A 16,088-nucleotide genomic window follows, 5' to 3' on the forward strand; every position below is an offset into this window, starting at 1 on the left:
GATCACTCCCCTTCATGAGCTGCTTGCATTCAGAGGAACCACACTGTGTCCCTCAAGCTCCTCCTAAGGTGGCCCCTTAGGCTGGGCAAAGGTTTTATTCAACTTTCTCTTCTGTACTTTTGTTTTGGGATCCCCGAAGGCTGCACTGTCTGTGCACCTGCCTGGGCAGCCCTTCTACACAACGAGCAGGGACGTTTTTCTCGTTTCGGGGTGTCTGGAAAGCAGCAGGCATCATCCTCACACACACACCCCCGGCTCCTGCCTGGCTGTCAACTCTCTAAGGGAGACCCCTTGGATGGCAATTTCCCCCATAAAGAGTCCTTACAAGATGGCTTAGTGGGGCTTGTTGCTCCGTGTGTTCCTGTCCCTCTCCTGTGTTGCTCTGACTGTCGAACCAGCTCATCTCCCTTCAATGCTAGGAACCTTTTGTTCTGCCAGTGACCCTGTTACCAATGGCCACCTGGCCAAACACAAACAGGCCACAGCCATGGTAATCCTCCTGTTGCTAACAGGCCTGGCTCCTCGCCTCCTCTCCCTGGTCTGGCACCACCCCCAGTTACCAGCCTAGCAACGGCAGCTCACAGCCCTGAAGCCGGAGCTCGGCAGTCCCCGCATGGGACCATTAAAACCAACTCAGCTGCAGAACAGGTCAGTCCTTGAATCTCCATCTCAGTGGAACCATGTGGCGCAATGATTCTCTGCCCCTGAACTGGGGTTTGAGCATTGGCCTGCTAAATGCAGGGTTGGGAGTTCAATCCTTGAAGGGGCCATGTAGGGATTTGGGGATTGGTCCTGCTGTGAGCAGGGGGTTGGACTAGATGACCTCCTGAGGTCCCTTCCAACCCTGATATTCTATGAATAACTTGGGGGCATTGGCAGACAGCTGTCCCCCATGCCAGGGCAAGAATGGGCTGGCCTCTCCCACACCCAGCCTGACGCAGGCAAGACCAAAAATAAGGGGGAGAGAGGAGTCATCCCATCCGTCCCCCACCCTCAGGGAATGGGGCAGTAGGAGAGCAGGTTCATTAGACACCTAGGAAACCTGAAGCCTTACAAAAATTCATTTGCCCCAGTTGCTGGAGCATCCTGGGCAAGGACATGGCTGCAGCATCTAACTAGCGAGAAGGAAGCTTGGTCTCTCCCCTACCCCCAAACCGGGGAGTGTCCCTAGTAACTTTATTTCTGTTTTGTCCCGGAGTGTGTCTATCTCCTTAGGGGCTCCCTTTCCAGCCTGGTGCCCGCCTGTCTCAGGCAGGGAGGTCTAGGGGACTGAGCTTGGGGGTAGGAGCCAAGCTCTAATCCCAGCGCTAACACCAACTCCTGTTGTGGTTTCTCTGTGCCTCTATTTCCCCATCAGTAAAATGGGGATAATAATTAGAGCTGGTTGGGAAATTATGATGATGCTGAGCTGCCTCTTGTTGGGGAGGGTTAGCGAGTTACCTTGAGGATGGAAACGGCCACCTAAACGCTCCTCGTCTGTTTATCTGACTCTGCTCCTGGGTTAGGTATTCGGAGCAGCTGTGACCAGCGGACCTGGGGGAAAGGCCCCCCTAGGAGAACTAGGCACTTTGGGGCCCCTGTTCCCATGCAGCATGATGGCCCTGAGGATTTTCCGCTGCCCGAGTTGCGACATGGGCTTCCGCTCCAAGCACCTGCTGGACAAGCACGTGGAGAAGTTCTGCATTGGCCGTCAGGCAGCAGGCGACTCCTTTGCTCTCAATGCCAGACACCGGGAGCAGGGGAAGAAGATGCCCAGGAACACAGACACTCCAGACCACACGGTAATCAAAGCCCTTTCCTGCATCAAGGGCTGGTCTACGGGGATGTGCAGCTAACCAGGCAGCCACTGCTAGGGCAGGCTCTGAATGCTGCCTGGTGTGGGAACACTGAGTTGTCCTGCTCATTCCCTCCCCACTGGTAGCTAGACCCCAGAAATATGGCAAAGAAGAGCCTTGGAGGGAGTGTGGGGAGGTTTTCTTCCCAGCATGCAGCGTGGGAAATGTCTTTGGAGCAGGCCCGAAGCATGAAAAGAGGGAAGGTTCTCAAATCCCTTTCTCAGCTGGTGCATCCGTCTAGGCTGGGCTTCTTCATCATGGACTTCACTTACTGCGCTGGGAACTCTCTCAGCCCTAAACAGAAACACGGGAGGTGCCGAATCCTTAGCAAAGAGACTTTGTCAGCTAGATTTTTGAGTTCAAGAGGAGTTAACAAAACCAAACAGCTTGAAACCATCTGGCTAAAACTCACTCGCCCTCTGTCAGGTTCTCCTTTCTCAGAACTTGTGCAGTCATAAACTCAGTAGCTTTCCAGTCATCCGTAGAGTTTTCCAGGGCAGAAGAGACCTGAAATTCTAATGTACAAAGCAAGCAGGAAAAAGCACACTTTTCTGGGTGGGGGTGGGACCTTCATACATTAGGGAACAAACCCCCGAACTTTGGGGATAAACCGTGAACCAAAAAAGGGCACAAACTCTGTTTTTTCAGGTAATTTTTCATCTTGACTTAGTTCTAACAGTTCTGGAGCATTGGTTTCTCTCATCGGTTTAGAATCCCAACTAGATCTATAAAATGATGGAGTCTAAATTAGCTATTCCCAGTTAAGAAAGAGATCTTGGAGTCATTGGGGATAGTTCTCTGAAAACCTCCACTCAATGTGCAGCGGCAGTCAAAAAAGCGAATAGACTGTTGGGAATCATTAAGAAAGGGATGATAAGACAGAAAATATCATATTGCCTCTATAGAAATCTGGAGTATGCCCACATCTTGAATACTGTGTGCAATATAGTCGCACTATCTCAAAAAATAGATATATTGGAATTGGAAAAGGTTCAGAAAAGGGCAACAAAAAGGATTAGGGGTATAGAGCAGCTTCCATGTGAGGAGAGATTAATAAGACTGGGACTTTTCAGCTTGGAAAAGAGACGACTGAGGGGGGATATGATTGAGGTCTATAAAATCATGACTTGTGTAGAGAAAGTAAATAGGGAAGTGTTATTTACTCCTTCCCATAACACAAGAACTAGGGGTCACCAAATGAAATAATAGGCAGCAGGTTTAAAACAAACAAAAGGAAGTATTTCTTCACACAATGCACAGTCAACCTGTGGAACTCCTTGCCAGAGGATGTGTGAAGGCCAAGACTATAACAGGGTTCAAAAAAGAACTAGATAAGTTCATGGAAGATAGGTCCATCAATGGCTATTAGCCAGGATGGGCAGGGATGGTGTCCCTAGCCTCTGTTTGCCAGAAGCTGGGAATGGGCGACGGGATGGATCACTTGATGATTCCCTGTTCTGTTCATTCCTTCTGGGGCATCTGGCATTGGCCGCTGTCAGAAGACAGGATACTGGGCTACGTGGGCCTTTGGTTTGACCCAGTATGACCATTCTTATGTTCTTAATGTAATCAGGGGCTGCCTCACTGTGTGTATGTACAGCCCCTAGCACAATGGGCTTGAGCCCTCTGGGAGAGGGTTTCCTCCCATCCCCTCCGTGTGTGTTCTCTCCCCTGCTGAGGGGACAGCGCGTTCACCACCAGGCAACCTGTGGAGACCCTGTTTTGCACTCAGCTGCTGGGAAGAGAGAAAAGCTGCTCTGCTAGACCTGGCAGTGGGTGTGAGCCCTGGCACGAACCAGCCTTGGAAAGAGCCGTTCGCTCCCCAACGGAAACCTATTGTTGTGCCAGGCTTGTCGGCTGAGTTGCTAGGAGATGGCAGCATGTAAGCAAACAAGTGGGTAATCCAGCCCTGCCCCCTCCCGGTCCATTCCCCAAAGCCTCCTGCATTTGAATTCCGCGGGCTGGGTGCAAATAAGCAAGACAGACTCCAGAAGGGATCCGGATGCAAATAATCCCTCCCCACTCTGATTCCATTGTCATCGCTTATATTTCTACAGGGCTGTCCACCCTGAAGTGCTCTATAGCTCTGTGGAAAATGCAGCCACCTCTGGAGTGGCGAGTGGTGGCCAAATAGTACATGCTGCCAAAATTCAACACTCCTCTCCAGACACTGTTCTCACTGCAGTGGGTACCCCATGGGCTCTCTAACGTTGATGTCAGGCAGACAGCACCAAGATTCAGAGTCGTCACAGCTCTTAGATTGTCTGTCTGCAAAAGATGTTTCTCACTGATCTTAAAACAAATGGGTGTTCAGGTACCTTGCTGGGTAGGCACGATAAAAGGACCTAAACATGCTGTAGAATTACCACGTCCGTTCCCCAGATAATTGCTGGTCACAGCCCCACAGGCTGAGCGGTGCTGGTAGAGAAGCAGCCGGGTCTAGTGGTCTGAGTGTTTGACCTGGGAGCCGTGAGCTCCTATAGATGTGTCTGTCTCACTGGGGTTTTTATACTGGTGTCCATCCCTATAGGAATTGGATGCTTCTTAAATTCTAATCCTGGATCTGACACTGACTGGCTCTGTGGACTTGGATGACTCACTTACCCTCTCCATGCCTCAGTTTCCCCACCTGTGAGGCAAAGATAATGGTAGTTGCCCACCTCACTGTGGGGCATTAAGACTTGATGAATGTTCATAGGGGGCTTGGAAGATGCTATACTGGGCTCTATGCTGCTCTTGTGAGAGGCTGAGCCCGTCTCACAGGCTTCCCAGCACCTCATCCCTGCCGCCCACTCCCATCACCATAGCTTCCTCCATACAGCTTCCACTTCCTGCTGCGAGCAGCGTATCCCCCCGCAGGAGAACATGGGACTGTCACTTGGACCTTCAGCCCGTCCCTAGTCCTGAAGGGCCTCCTGGGGGCATATAGATATTGCAGAGGGGCATTCACCTGGTGTGTTGCATTTTTGGGAGGCGGCCTGGCTGGGGGGTGGGGCAGGTAATCAAATTTCGCTATTTTGCCCCAGCTCTGAGCTAAAGCAGTGACCCCTTTAGGTGAGAACGGGGATCACCCTAACATGCAGCTGGCCACATGGAAACGAAGCCGGAGATTTCCAAAGGCAGCGTTTCTCAGACTGGTGCACGTATTCCTTGCCTGAAGTCCGTGGCAAAACTCCTCATTGACTGCAGGGGGCCAGGCCCTCGCCCCTGGCGTAGGGGCTGCGGCCAGGTGGCTCGAGGAATGGTTTAAAGCAGCGGTTCTCAACCAGGGGTCTGGGGCCGCCTTGGGAGCTGCGAGCAGGTTTCAGGGGGCCGCCAAGCAGGGCCAGTGTTAGACTTGCTGGGGCCCAGGGCAGAAAGCTGAAGCCTCGCAGTGTGGGGCTGAAGCCCAGGGCTCCCAGCCTTGCCACCGGGGGCTGAAGCCAAAGCCTGAGGCACTTAACTTTGTGGGGACCCCATGGTGTGGGGCTCTGGGCAATTGCCCTACTTGCTACCCCCTAATGCCGGCCCTGGCTTTTATATGCAGATAAACAGTTGTGGCACAAGTGGGCTGTGGAGTTTTTATAGCATTTGGGGGGGGCTCAGAAAGAAAAAGAGTGAGAACCCCTGGTTTAAAGTACAGTGTCAGTAAGAATCCATTACAGCTGCACGGATCCAAGTCTTGGAGGTCGTAGACCCAGTGCAGGTTTCCCAGGTCTTAGTCTGAGACCTGTTGCTCCAGGTGATGTAGCTCTGCTCCCCCGCACGCGCACATACGTTAATGGGCCCGTGCGTTTGTCGCTCACCTGTGCTATGCTCCTTTGCTTTCTGCTCCAGCAGCGGCAGCTGGGCGACCCGCGGGTGAGGAGAGTCCGTCTGGGACAGCAGCCGCAGGACTTCCTGAGCGACCGCGAGAGGAACCTTCTCGGAGGCTATGAGCTTAAAGGGAGCCCCTCAGACAGCCGGGCCTTGAAGAAGCTGACAGAGGAGGTACTGAGTGCAAGCGATGGTGACAGTTGGGCTGGAATTCGGAGCTCCCTGCTTCTCTACATTGGGTCCTCACCCTCCGCGGTTCCCAACCACAGCTCCTCCGTGCATCCCATAGATCCCCATTCCAAGGGTCCAGAGACCGAATCGGGAGATGGGATATGGACGCTTCTGGCAATTGAGCATCCTGTGTGGGTGAGGGAGGCTGCTGCCCCTTTCCACACGCTCCTGGGATGCAAATCTGAGTCCTGTGCACTTCAAGCAGCACATTGAGGGGAGAGTTTCACCCCACCTGGCACGAACTCAGGAGTCACCAGTACTGCTTTGCACACCACAGCACCGGGTGGATGGGGGAGTGACCCTTTGTGTTTCATGTACTGTGTGCCGGGTAATATCCTGAAAGGACTCCATGCGTGTCAAACTAAATTAGCTCTTTATGAAGAGCACTGTTTACAGAGCTGCTGCAACTGCAGCAAAGTCTTCCAGCCATGTACACACAGACTAACGGCCTGGTGCTTTCTCCAAACTCTTCCCTCCTGCAACCTGTGCTCCTCCCTCTGAGTTCCATGCAGGTTGCTACACTTTGTCTCCATAAGTGTGGCCCTGGGTTCTTGGCTGATGTATTTTGGGGTTCCGGGGAAATCATGGGGTGATTTGAAAAGATAGCAAAAGACCCTTGACATTTCTAGGGACATGAGATAACACTGGTGTGTGTGTGTGTGTGTGTGTGTGTGTGTGTGTGTGTGTGGTAAAGATTCAGTCACTTGTTTTGTACCTTTAAAGTGTCTTCAGGGTTAGCTGAGTTATTTCTGTCACCAGCACCTTTGAAGGGGTTTAATGCATCAGCAATCCCTAGCTACCTCTGGGTCCCTATCCTAGCTTTTATATTGTGCTGATACAAAAGGAGGGAATGTCTGTCAGGACATGATCACTTCTGTTTCTTTTAACAGTTCCACAAACTGAGGATGTCTCTGGAGGACACTGTCCCTGCTCTCCCACCCTTGAAGCCAGAGGTAAACCCAAGCAAGCGGCGACTCTGTGACTTGGAAAATATGCAGGGAAGGGGAGGCAATTAGAACCCGTGCAGAAGACGTTGGAACGCCTCGAACATTGGGATACAGAGAGAAGGCTTTTGGTCAGTGGTTCAGATCCTGCCCAGGTCTGCAGGGGCCTGAAGTCACTCCTGTCGCTAGAGCGACTGTTTACATATGTACCTAGTTAAAAGTTGGGGACCAGCAGATATGGCTCACAAACACTTAGCATAGACCTGGGGTTTGTGGACCCAACAGCCTTCTCTCAGTGATGGTGCTGAAGCCACTCTGGGGTGTGAGAGAGAGGAGGTTATGGGCAGAGCAAGGCTTTCGGCTTTAAGAAAATCCCCAGGTCGTGAGAGTTGGCAACTCTGCAAACTTAACGAGACCCACAGGTAGCTAGAGCAGCCCCAGTGCGTCCCATCCCGCCTTGGTGGCTGAAGGGATGAGCCTCGCGCTGAACCCTGATTCTACTGGCTCAGAACGGAGAGCAGATTCCAGAGCTGGGGACCCCCCCACACCTTGCTCCCAGCCTCCTCCGGTTTAAATCTGGGCCCCTAACCCTGTGTCGCGTGTGAACTGGGCAGACAGCACGTCTGTCGCCCTTCCCTGGCTGAGCCAGTCGAGGGCCCTTTGAGCTCGTCCAGAATGGGGTCATCACCCGCACCCCATGGGCTCCTCCGCCCTTGCACGGAGGTTGACTTGAACTGGCTCCGGTTGTTGTTGTGCTTTCTGCTCCTGTGGGCTTTGTTTGTCCTCCAGGAGGATGCCGGCCGTCGGATTTCCCACCGGCAGGGGTACAGGGAGCGGCTGCAGGAGATAGCAAAGGCGCACGAGCACCAGATGGCTGCTATCCAGGCCAGGAACCAGCATCTGGAGCAGCAGGGAGAGGGTAGGAGGAGGGGAGCATGCACATTGCCCCTACGCTGAATTCTCCCCCCTTCATACTTGTTCCCATTTAGCAGTGGGGCAGCGAGCCTGGAGCATCCTGGGAGGCAGGCGAATGCAGACAGGCAGCCTTGACGCTGTACGTGGGCTGACGCATGGTTCCCATTGGCCCGGGCATCCCAGAGAAGAGGGGGATGTCACTAAATGGATGGGAGAACCCCACACCCACCGGGTAGGGTCACACACCCCTGCTGGGTCTCCAGCAACCAGAGCCGCCTTCGGCGTCCAGGGATGTGCTGGAGCGAGATCCAGATCCAATCAGGTGGGAGGCAGGGAGACGGGACTGTGTTTGTGATGCGGCCTGGCAGAGAGAGAGGCGGGGATCCCGCTGGACCGACTGGCGTCTCGTGCAGTGAGGCTATCCCTGTGTCCCGCAGAAATCCGCAGGCGCCTGTCGGAGCTGGCCCTCAGCAACTCTTCCAGCACGCACGTCGAGCAGCTGCTGCTGGAGCTGAAGGCCCAGGAGGGGAAGAACCAGCTGGCGCTGGATGCTCTAAGACACCAGATTGGGCTCATGCAGGCTGCAGACACGAGGTGAGGACCCAGCCTAGTGTGGGGGCAGTATGGCACTGCTGGGGAGCTGGGAGAGCCCCCCGCCACGCCCTGCTCCTGGGTCTCTTGATCCCTGGCCTGGCAGGAGGTGTCTCTCTCGCTTCTAGGTGGAAGGAAGAGCTTGTGTTGCTACCACGGGGAGGGGAGGGGAGTGGGGCCGATGCTGTGATCTGTCAGCCTGCAGCATCGTGATTCCCTATAGCACAGTCTCGCACACAGACCCCCTAGGGGCTGTCCGGGCCCCAGGATACTCCAGAGAGTTAAACGGTGCTGGAGAAGGGACGGTCACAAGTAGAACTCCGTCCCAGGAAGCCGGCGCATGGGCCTCGTGGGCCCAGCCTCGGGTGCTGATGGTGGGTGCCCCGATCCTGGACGCTCCCTGGGCCCTGAGGCTCCTGAATTGTTGTGTGAGGTGTTGATCTGAGCCCGGCTGTGGAGTTAGGGGCTCTCCATGGTGAATGAGGGGAGCTCTAAGGCACCAGGCTGAATGCAGAGGGGGAAGGGCCTCACCCTCCAGCTGGGATCTGAAAATACATGGCAAGGGGGACCCAGGGGCTGCTCCAGGCAGTGGGAGCTGTGGAGGAGATGGCCTCGGGCCTGCGTGTGAAGGGACAGGTGCGAGGTGAGGTCAAAGCTAATGATATAGGCGGGGAGGGAGGTGTCTCCAGGCCATGCTGGTTTTTCTCTCTCCTGTCCGCCAAAGACTCAGAGATAATCCCAGGGACCTTTAGTGTTTCCTGTCTCAGGGCAGCTCCTGCTGTGGGTTTGATTTAGGAGATGGGGCCAGAGGGGAAGCGCCGGTGGGGAGCAGCAACCCAGGTAGATCTCGCTCCCCGCCCTGCTTTGGTTTCATTTTCAGAAGCAGGTTGGAGCCAAACAGTCGTACCAACGCAGCCGGGGCCACGGAGAAGGTGGGCGGGAAGATCTCCATCAGTCTCGTCCCATTCCCTCCGGCTGCCGGGCCCCTCTCCTCGGAAATCAGGTGCGCACAAGCCCAGCTGCTGGCGTCTCCACCAAAGCAGCGGGGGCCCAGGCCGACACAGCCCTTCCGTAACTGGGGCGTCCCTGGTGCAGTTACATGGGGCCGCTCCTGCTATGGATCTCAGGAGGGAGAGATGGAGATGGCCTTCGAGGTCCCGTCTAGCCCAGCATCTGGGGGCCAGGCCGGATTGGCCCTTAGAGCCTCCAGCTTAATGGCTCTCCACTAGGATTGTGTTGGGTCTGGGGTGGGGGTGCACGATGTGGGGCTAGAGCACAGCTTGGGTGCCTGTGAAGGGGGAGACAGACGGAGGGACCTCTGGGGCCTTTATGGCCACGCACACAATGCCGCAGTGAGGACAAGCAAAAGTGAACTGCCCTGAGCAGTGCCACAGCGTCCCCGCCAGGGGTGCAGGACAGCCACGCTTCAGCACCCGCCCATGGCTGCATGGAACTGCCTTCAGAGCATTGACATCAAGGGCCGTTCGCTGCCTGAATACCTCTGGGCCTCACGGACAGGGCACTGGAACCCAGCAGCTAAGGGGTTAATAAGTCTGTGTGTGCCTGTGTGCTGTCTCTGCTCTCTGTCTGTCCCCACCTCCCTCTGTCTGTCTGTCTGCTGTGGGGGGTGTCTGTCTGTCTGTGCTGTGTCTCTGCCCACCTGCTGTGGGGTTGTCCAGTGTCTGCTGTTGCTGCCTATCTGTGTGTGTGTCTGCCTGCCTGGCTCCTCGGCTTGTGTGTGCCTGCCTGTCTGGTGGGTGTGTGTGTGTGTGTGTGTGCGTGCCTGCTGTGGGGGGGGTGTGGTGTGTGCACGCCTGCCTGCTGTTGGGATGTGTGTGTGCCTGCCTTCCTGCTGTGGGGAGGTGATTCAGTTTGTGTCTAAACGTTGTCAGCTTTGCATTTGCGGGGCTGGGGCGGGGTATTTTGTACCTATTGAGGCTCGGGCTGGGGTTGGGGTTGCGCTCAGGTAGTCAGAGCATGTGTCACCCCCTGGCTGAGAGGGGCTCCGTCAGTGCAGGCTCCCAGGAACCTGACTCCGATCTGCTTCCCCTCAGAGCCCTGCACCTGGCCTACCTGCAGGGCGGGGGGAGCGACCCTGCCGTTCTGGCGCAGATGTACGACCTGCAGGTGGAGGCCACGGCGCTGGAGAGGGCGGCTGGGAGGCAGGAACACAAGGAGAGGAAGAAAAGTAAGTCCCTCCTGCCCCTCCCCCAGGGACCCCTTGGGGTGGGGGTTGTTCCAGGTGTCTGGAGCCTGGGATTAGCGCACTCAGGGGCAGCATTAATGTCGCTTTGCGCCTGAACAGCTGCAAAGCACTAACCCCAGAGGCCGCCGCACTCCTACCTAGCAGGCAACAGGCCCCATGAAGCCAAGGCCTCGGGTCTGAGTTCGAATCCTCCCCGCCGGCGCCTGGCAGTGGAAGGTGCAAGTCCCTTGTGCTCTCTCGCCGCCCCCAGCACAGTTCTTCCTGTGTGTAACTTTGAGCGCCTCCCCCTTGCTGTGATTGCAGAACACCAGGCGGCCGGCGTTGGCCCCCGGGGCCTGGACGCAGAGCTGCTGGCTGTGGAACTGGAGAATCAGCGGCTGGAGGACGAACTCTTTAAGCTGAAGATGCAGAGGGATAAGAGGAGGGTGGATGACGGTAGGCAGGGCATGTCCGGCCTCTCTCCGCAGCACGGAGCAGGTGGCGCAGAGGGATCCCCGTGAGAGCCTGAACGGGGCTGGCTGTTGGTGGCATCCCAGGGACTGCAGCACAGTGGGGTGTGGGGTACCTTTGGGAGAATGCACCAGTCGCCTCTGTGATATTGTGGCCAAGCGATGCCAGCTGACGCCGCATCTCCGCCTCCATTCGGAGGTCACAGCAGGCGGCACAGCTAGAGGGATCCCCTAGTTCGGCTCCGTTTCCATAACAGTACCAATCCCAGGGTGTCCGGGAAATGTGCTCCCCTTTCCCCTGGGCTGTCAGCCATCCCTCTGCACTATTCTGACACCTGCCGGGGCTTGGCCCGGTGTGGTCTGCATCCCTCTCCCTTGCTGGCTGCGGGTAAATGTGTAAATACACTAGCCATCACTTCTGAACGTGACACCAACGCACCCGTTGCCAGGGCGCCAGGATTCAGCACCCGGCTGAGCGAGGGTGTTCTGGTCACTGCTGGCGTGTTCCTTGTGTGGTGCCTTGCGTTGATGCTTTGATAGCGCAGCGTGCTGGGAGAGGGGGCTGTTAATGCATCCTGAGATGCATGTGGTGTCCTCTGCAGACACCACACAGAGGGAAAAAACCTACTACTGCTGCCAGTTATTGGTGTCACTCCCTCAGCTCTAGTGGTGGAGACCTGTGCTCTGGTGCTGAAGATGCCACGGTCAGTCTTTGCCAATGACCCATGGTGGGGGGGGGGTCATTAAATAAGCCATGGTAATTATTGTACACAGCTCCTGCTGGCGGGAGCCCCCCGGCCTGCTGTGCATATACCGTAGCTCAGATGTTTTCCAGTTACACGTCTCGTAAAACACCAGCCAGGCACCATGTTAATTAACAGCAGCCCTGTTGCGGGAGCTGCTGGCCCGATGGCTCTGTCCAACCCCAGGGGAGGGAGCTGATATTGGTTGCGGTAGGTGCTGTGCTCTCCTGTCTCCTGCCCACCCCCCCGATGCCATGACAGGGCACCAGCTTGTGGGCAGCTCACGACTGTGATAGTGAAGGGAAGCTGCAGACATCTGCAGTAGGGCAGGTGCCTGCCTGGGATGGGTGTCCCTGCACATCTATTTGTTTATCTTTCCCTGTCTCTGCTGCCCCAGTCACTGTGACACCTGCTCACCGGGTACGAGGACATGACGGGTCAGTGACATCCTTGTAGGTCCCTTTGCCTGCAGCCCCACGCCCCCCGCTCAGTTTCATACATCGCCCTGCCCTTTGGTGGCGAGAACAAAGGGGAGGAAGGACTTGCTGGCCAGAGAGTTGCTGCCTCCTCCGTCAAGGAAAGGCGGCTGGCAACACATGAGATTGTGCCGTGCTCCTGATCTCCTGCAGCTGGGAGCTCTGCCCCAAGAACTCCTTGTGCCCAGCTGCGTGGTGCCGGGCATGCTGGAGTTGCAGTACCCTGGGGGCAGTGTGGGGGGAGCAGGGATCCGTCAGATGGCAGCCCAGTGAAGATGAATGAGGAACCAGCTCAGTGAGTGGGGCATCTGGGCTGCTCCCCTCCCTCCCTTCCCCTGTGGCCCGGGTGGACCAGGACCCACGATGGCACCCTGCGTTCAAGTTGCTTGGCAGTGCGCCTCCCCTCTGCTTTCTGGCTCCCTTCCCCCAGGCGCGCTGGACAAGGAGCTGGCGGAGCAGCAGCGGGCACACGCGATGGAGTTGGCTCAGCTGCACGCCGAGGTCGGGATGCTGAGACGTGAGGCAGAGAGGGTGCAGCCCCGACGGGCTGGGAGGAGGTCGCCACCCATGCTCCCACCGCCAGTGGCCCCACCCCTGCCACCGCCCCCGCCCCTGCCTCTGCCAGGCCAGCGTGAGCTCCCCTTCATGGTGAGTCCTTTCCCTGGGGATGTGGGGTGGGGCCCACAAGCTCTTCTATTGCCTTGGTAGCTGACTTTTAATGTCTCCGGGAGCCACTTACGGGGCTGATATAATCCAGGATTTTTGGGTCTTTTTCTTATATAGGCTCCTATTACCCCCCAACCCCGTCCCGATTTTTCACACTTGCTGTCTGACCTCCCAAGTGCCCAGACCCGGCATGTGCTAATAGTTCCCATGGTGCTTTGCGTGTCCTCTAGCGGCAGCTGTAATTACAGTCCTGTTCACTACAGGAAATACTCCCTGGGCAGTATCCAGAATCTCTCGCAGGAAGCTGGGTGTGACTGTGGGTTCAGGACACCTGGTGGATGGTTAGCTGTAGACCCCAGGGGTGTGTTTGTCCTGACACTGACAGCTACACCCAAACCCCACGTGTGCACAGCATGCCGCTTGTCTCCAGGTCCCCATGCGGCCGGTTAACGTCTGCAAGGCCAGAAATGGGACGGTGTCATTATCCCATCCACCCTGCCTGCTCCCTGCGCGTCCCTGACCCAAAGACGGTTTCTCCTGCTGCCAGCCCCACAGAGCCAACCCAGCTACAGGAAAGCGAGCTGGGTTCCCCTCCCCTTTGGGCTGCTAGGCACCCAGGTGCAATGGTGATGGGCGCTGTATGAGTACATAGGTCAGATGGAGGCTGATGATGCTGGCGTGAGAGAGGCTCCAACGTCTTTTTCAGGGTCAGGTGGGGTTTGTGGCAATGCGGGGGTTAGAAAATGCATCTTTTGATTCATAACACTGAGCTGAGTGACTCTGGAATTGGACGGAAGGCTGGGAACTGAGAGTGCCACTTCCACGGGTCATTTTTGTGCTGGTGGCCTCAAGTCAGCCCTTAATCATGGGCTTAATGTTCAGCGAGTGAGTAGAGGCATTTAAAAACTAACCTGGAGAATGTACGAGAACACCAGAAGGAACAATCCCACTAGATCACGTACTTAACCAGTCTCTTCTTTCTCTGACCCCGATTGGCCCTCTGGCAGGGCTGGGGCTCTGTGGGCAGCAGGTGAGTTCTAGCAGTCACGGCCCGGCGTCTGGCTGATCTGTGCTGCTGTTTGTGATGCACGGGGGCCAGTCTGGAAGCTCTTCACGCTATTTCTGCCTGTTGCAGGACCGAATGGGACCTCAGACCCATCTCAGCAGATACTTGCTGGACCCTCCCGACGCTCTGGGACCTGCTCCGTATGACCCAGCGTACGTGTCTTGTCATTGGCCAGCCACCCCTATATCCCATAATCCTTTGCTGCAATCATCACTCTAATTTGTAGTCAGGAACTGGCCATCATGAGTTGCCCCAGGGGGGTTGAGAACATTTGACCAGCCTGCTTCAGCAGGAGAAAAGCAATAGGCCACGAGAGAGCTGGATCGTGTCTCCCCAGCAATAACTGTTAACAATCCCTGTTGTAAAACTGCAGCTGCTGCTCTCCACCTCTGGAGGAAGCCAGGCATTAAATGCTTCCTCTGTGTAGTAGGGTCATTGCAACACACTCTCTTCAAAGGCTGCTGCTGGCAAATGACCCACCCTAGCAGGGGGAGCTTCCACCAGATACCCAGGAGCTTTTCACTCTAGTTAACATCTGCCTTCAGGAGTGTGGCCTAGTAGCTAGAGCAGAGCTCTGGGTATCGGGACTACTTGGTTTTATCACCCAACCCACTGCGCCGCTCTGTGCCTCAGTTTCCCCATCCGGGGATGCTAGTGCAGTGCAGAGGGTTCTCCTCACCTGTCTCTCTGCCTCCTCTCCCTCCCTCCCAGGGCCGGCTTTGTGATATTCTACGACTTCCTGCTGGGCTTGGACCCGACCTTCTTCCAGGTTTGCCTGGTGGCTGGGCTTTACCGTGATGGGCAGGAGATGGGCAAGCCAACCCCTCTCCCTGTCGCTTACTGCCAAATGGGCCAGTCCCCACCGTATGTAGTAGATGGGCAGAGAGGCAACAGTGCAATCCTATCGGCTAAACAGCCGGTCCCAAGGTGAGCTGCGTTGGCAAACTCCTGCTGCCTTCTTCCTGAATGTATGGAATGAATTAACCCTCTTCCTCCTCCCTGCTACACCCCGTATCTCTTTAACTGGTGGTTGGGACCAGCTGGCCAAGGAACACTTTCCCTCCATGTTCAGCACTGCAAAATCAGCTGGGTGTCATCTGCTTTCCCTTCCCTTGAGCATCTGATGTTGGTCACTGTTGGAAAAAGCACCCCAGACTGGGGGGGCCAGTGATTTAATCTGCGACAACAGACCCTGCGTTCCTTTGTGCAGCGTTGCACGGTGGGCTACAGCAGGGGTGCCCGAGCTTCGTCCCACCGGGCACGGCCGCCCTGATGATTGGCTAGGTTAGCGTTCCTAGGTGGAGCTGCTAGTATGTCTTTGCTGACCTGGTGGGATTGCGGTCCCTGTTTGAGAGCCCCAGCCAGGTGTGACGTGAACTGATTAGTGCTGTTTGGGATGTTGCGAACACGCGAGAGGCTATGGATTACCGTGACCCAGAAACCGGTTCCCCTGCTTGGTAAATGTGTGTGGCACTTTAAGAACCAGCCCCAGTCCCTGCCCTGGAGAGCTTACGTTCTGAACCAGGCAATGCACAGAGAGCAGCTCTGCCAAGGGAGGCCGTGAAGCGGCTGCGGTGACGAGGGAAGGTCTTCCTGCTTCTGTGACACCTCTGTCCATAACGGCTTCCCTCGTCCCCGCCTTCCAGAGTCCGGCCCTCAACGTCCATCGCTCTGGTGATGGAGCTGCAGGCCTCTGGGGGCTTCGACGCCTACGGGCAGGAGATCCAGCGCCTGGCCTCCCGGGGATGGGCCAAAATCAACCTTTTTGACCAGCTCCACCAGCTGATCAGCGGGCGATGGAAGATTCCAGTCCGGTTGCTTCCGGTGCAGCCAGGCCTCACAATAGAACAGCTGAATGGGATCCCTCAGGTGAGTAGAGCCTTCCTGAGATCCAGGACACCTCCCCTTCCACCTGTCTGGGTCGTTCCCTCCTCGTTCTGGGGTGAGGTCAATTAGTTATTCGCTTAAAACTTCAGCAAAATCCCTGCAGCCCTTACTGGGCTCGGCAAGTGTGGAAAAAACAAACGCTAGCCCTGTTTTTAAGACGGGGCTAGAGCAAAAAATGGTGGATGTCTGAAATGCAGAACAACCTGGCTACTCCAGGCCTTGCGTTGTCCAAAGCCAAGTGATGATCCCTCTCCAGTCCCAGACCTGACCTCTGGCTCCTCCCA

General features: G+C 56.1%; 1 protein-coding gene across 1 annotated transcript in view; it reads left to right on the forward strand.

The window, feature by feature from the left end:
* The first annotated feature begins 578 nt into the window (after positions 1–578).
* Positions 579–16,088, forward strand: part of CCDC17 (coiled-coil domain containing 17) — a 38,923-nt gene continuing 23,413 nt past the window's right edge. The window contains exons 1-14 of the mRNA XM_054038492.1: positions 579–648; positions 1,506–1,781; positions 5,652–5,804; positions 6,752–6,814; positions 7,595–7,724; positions 8,158–8,314; positions 9,192–9,314; positions 10,366–10,499; positions 10,821–10,952; positions 12,201–12,313; positions 12,477–12,833; positions 13,987–14,069; positions 14,629–14,844; positions 15,564–15,786. Coding sequence (XP_053894467.1) covers positions 1,593–1,781; positions 5,652–5,804; positions 6,752–6,814; positions 7,595–7,724; positions 8,158–8,314; positions 9,192–9,314; positions 10,366–10,499; positions 10,821–10,952; positions 12,201–12,313; positions 12,477–12,833; positions 13,987–14,069; positions 14,629–14,844; positions 15,564–15,786 — 2,073 coding nt within the window. The 5' untranslated portion in view covers positions 579–648; positions 1,506–1,592. The remainder of the gene's footprint in view (positions 649–1,505; positions 1,782–5,651; positions 5,805–6,751; positions 6,815–7,594; positions 7,725–8,157; positions 8,315–9,191; positions 9,315–10,365; positions 10,500–10,820; positions 10,953–12,200; positions 12,314–12,476; positions 12,834–13,986; positions 14,070–14,628; positions 14,845–15,563; positions 15,787–16,088) is intronic.

This window comes from Malaclemys terrapin, chromosome 8 (assembly GCF_027887155.1).
Source record: "Malaclemys terrapin pileata isolate rMalTer1 chromosome 8, rMalTer1.hap1, whole genome shotgun sequence".
Classification (NCBI taxonomy): domain Eukaryota; kingdom Metazoa; phylum Chordata; order Testudines; family Emydidae; genus Malaclemys; species Malaclemys terrapin.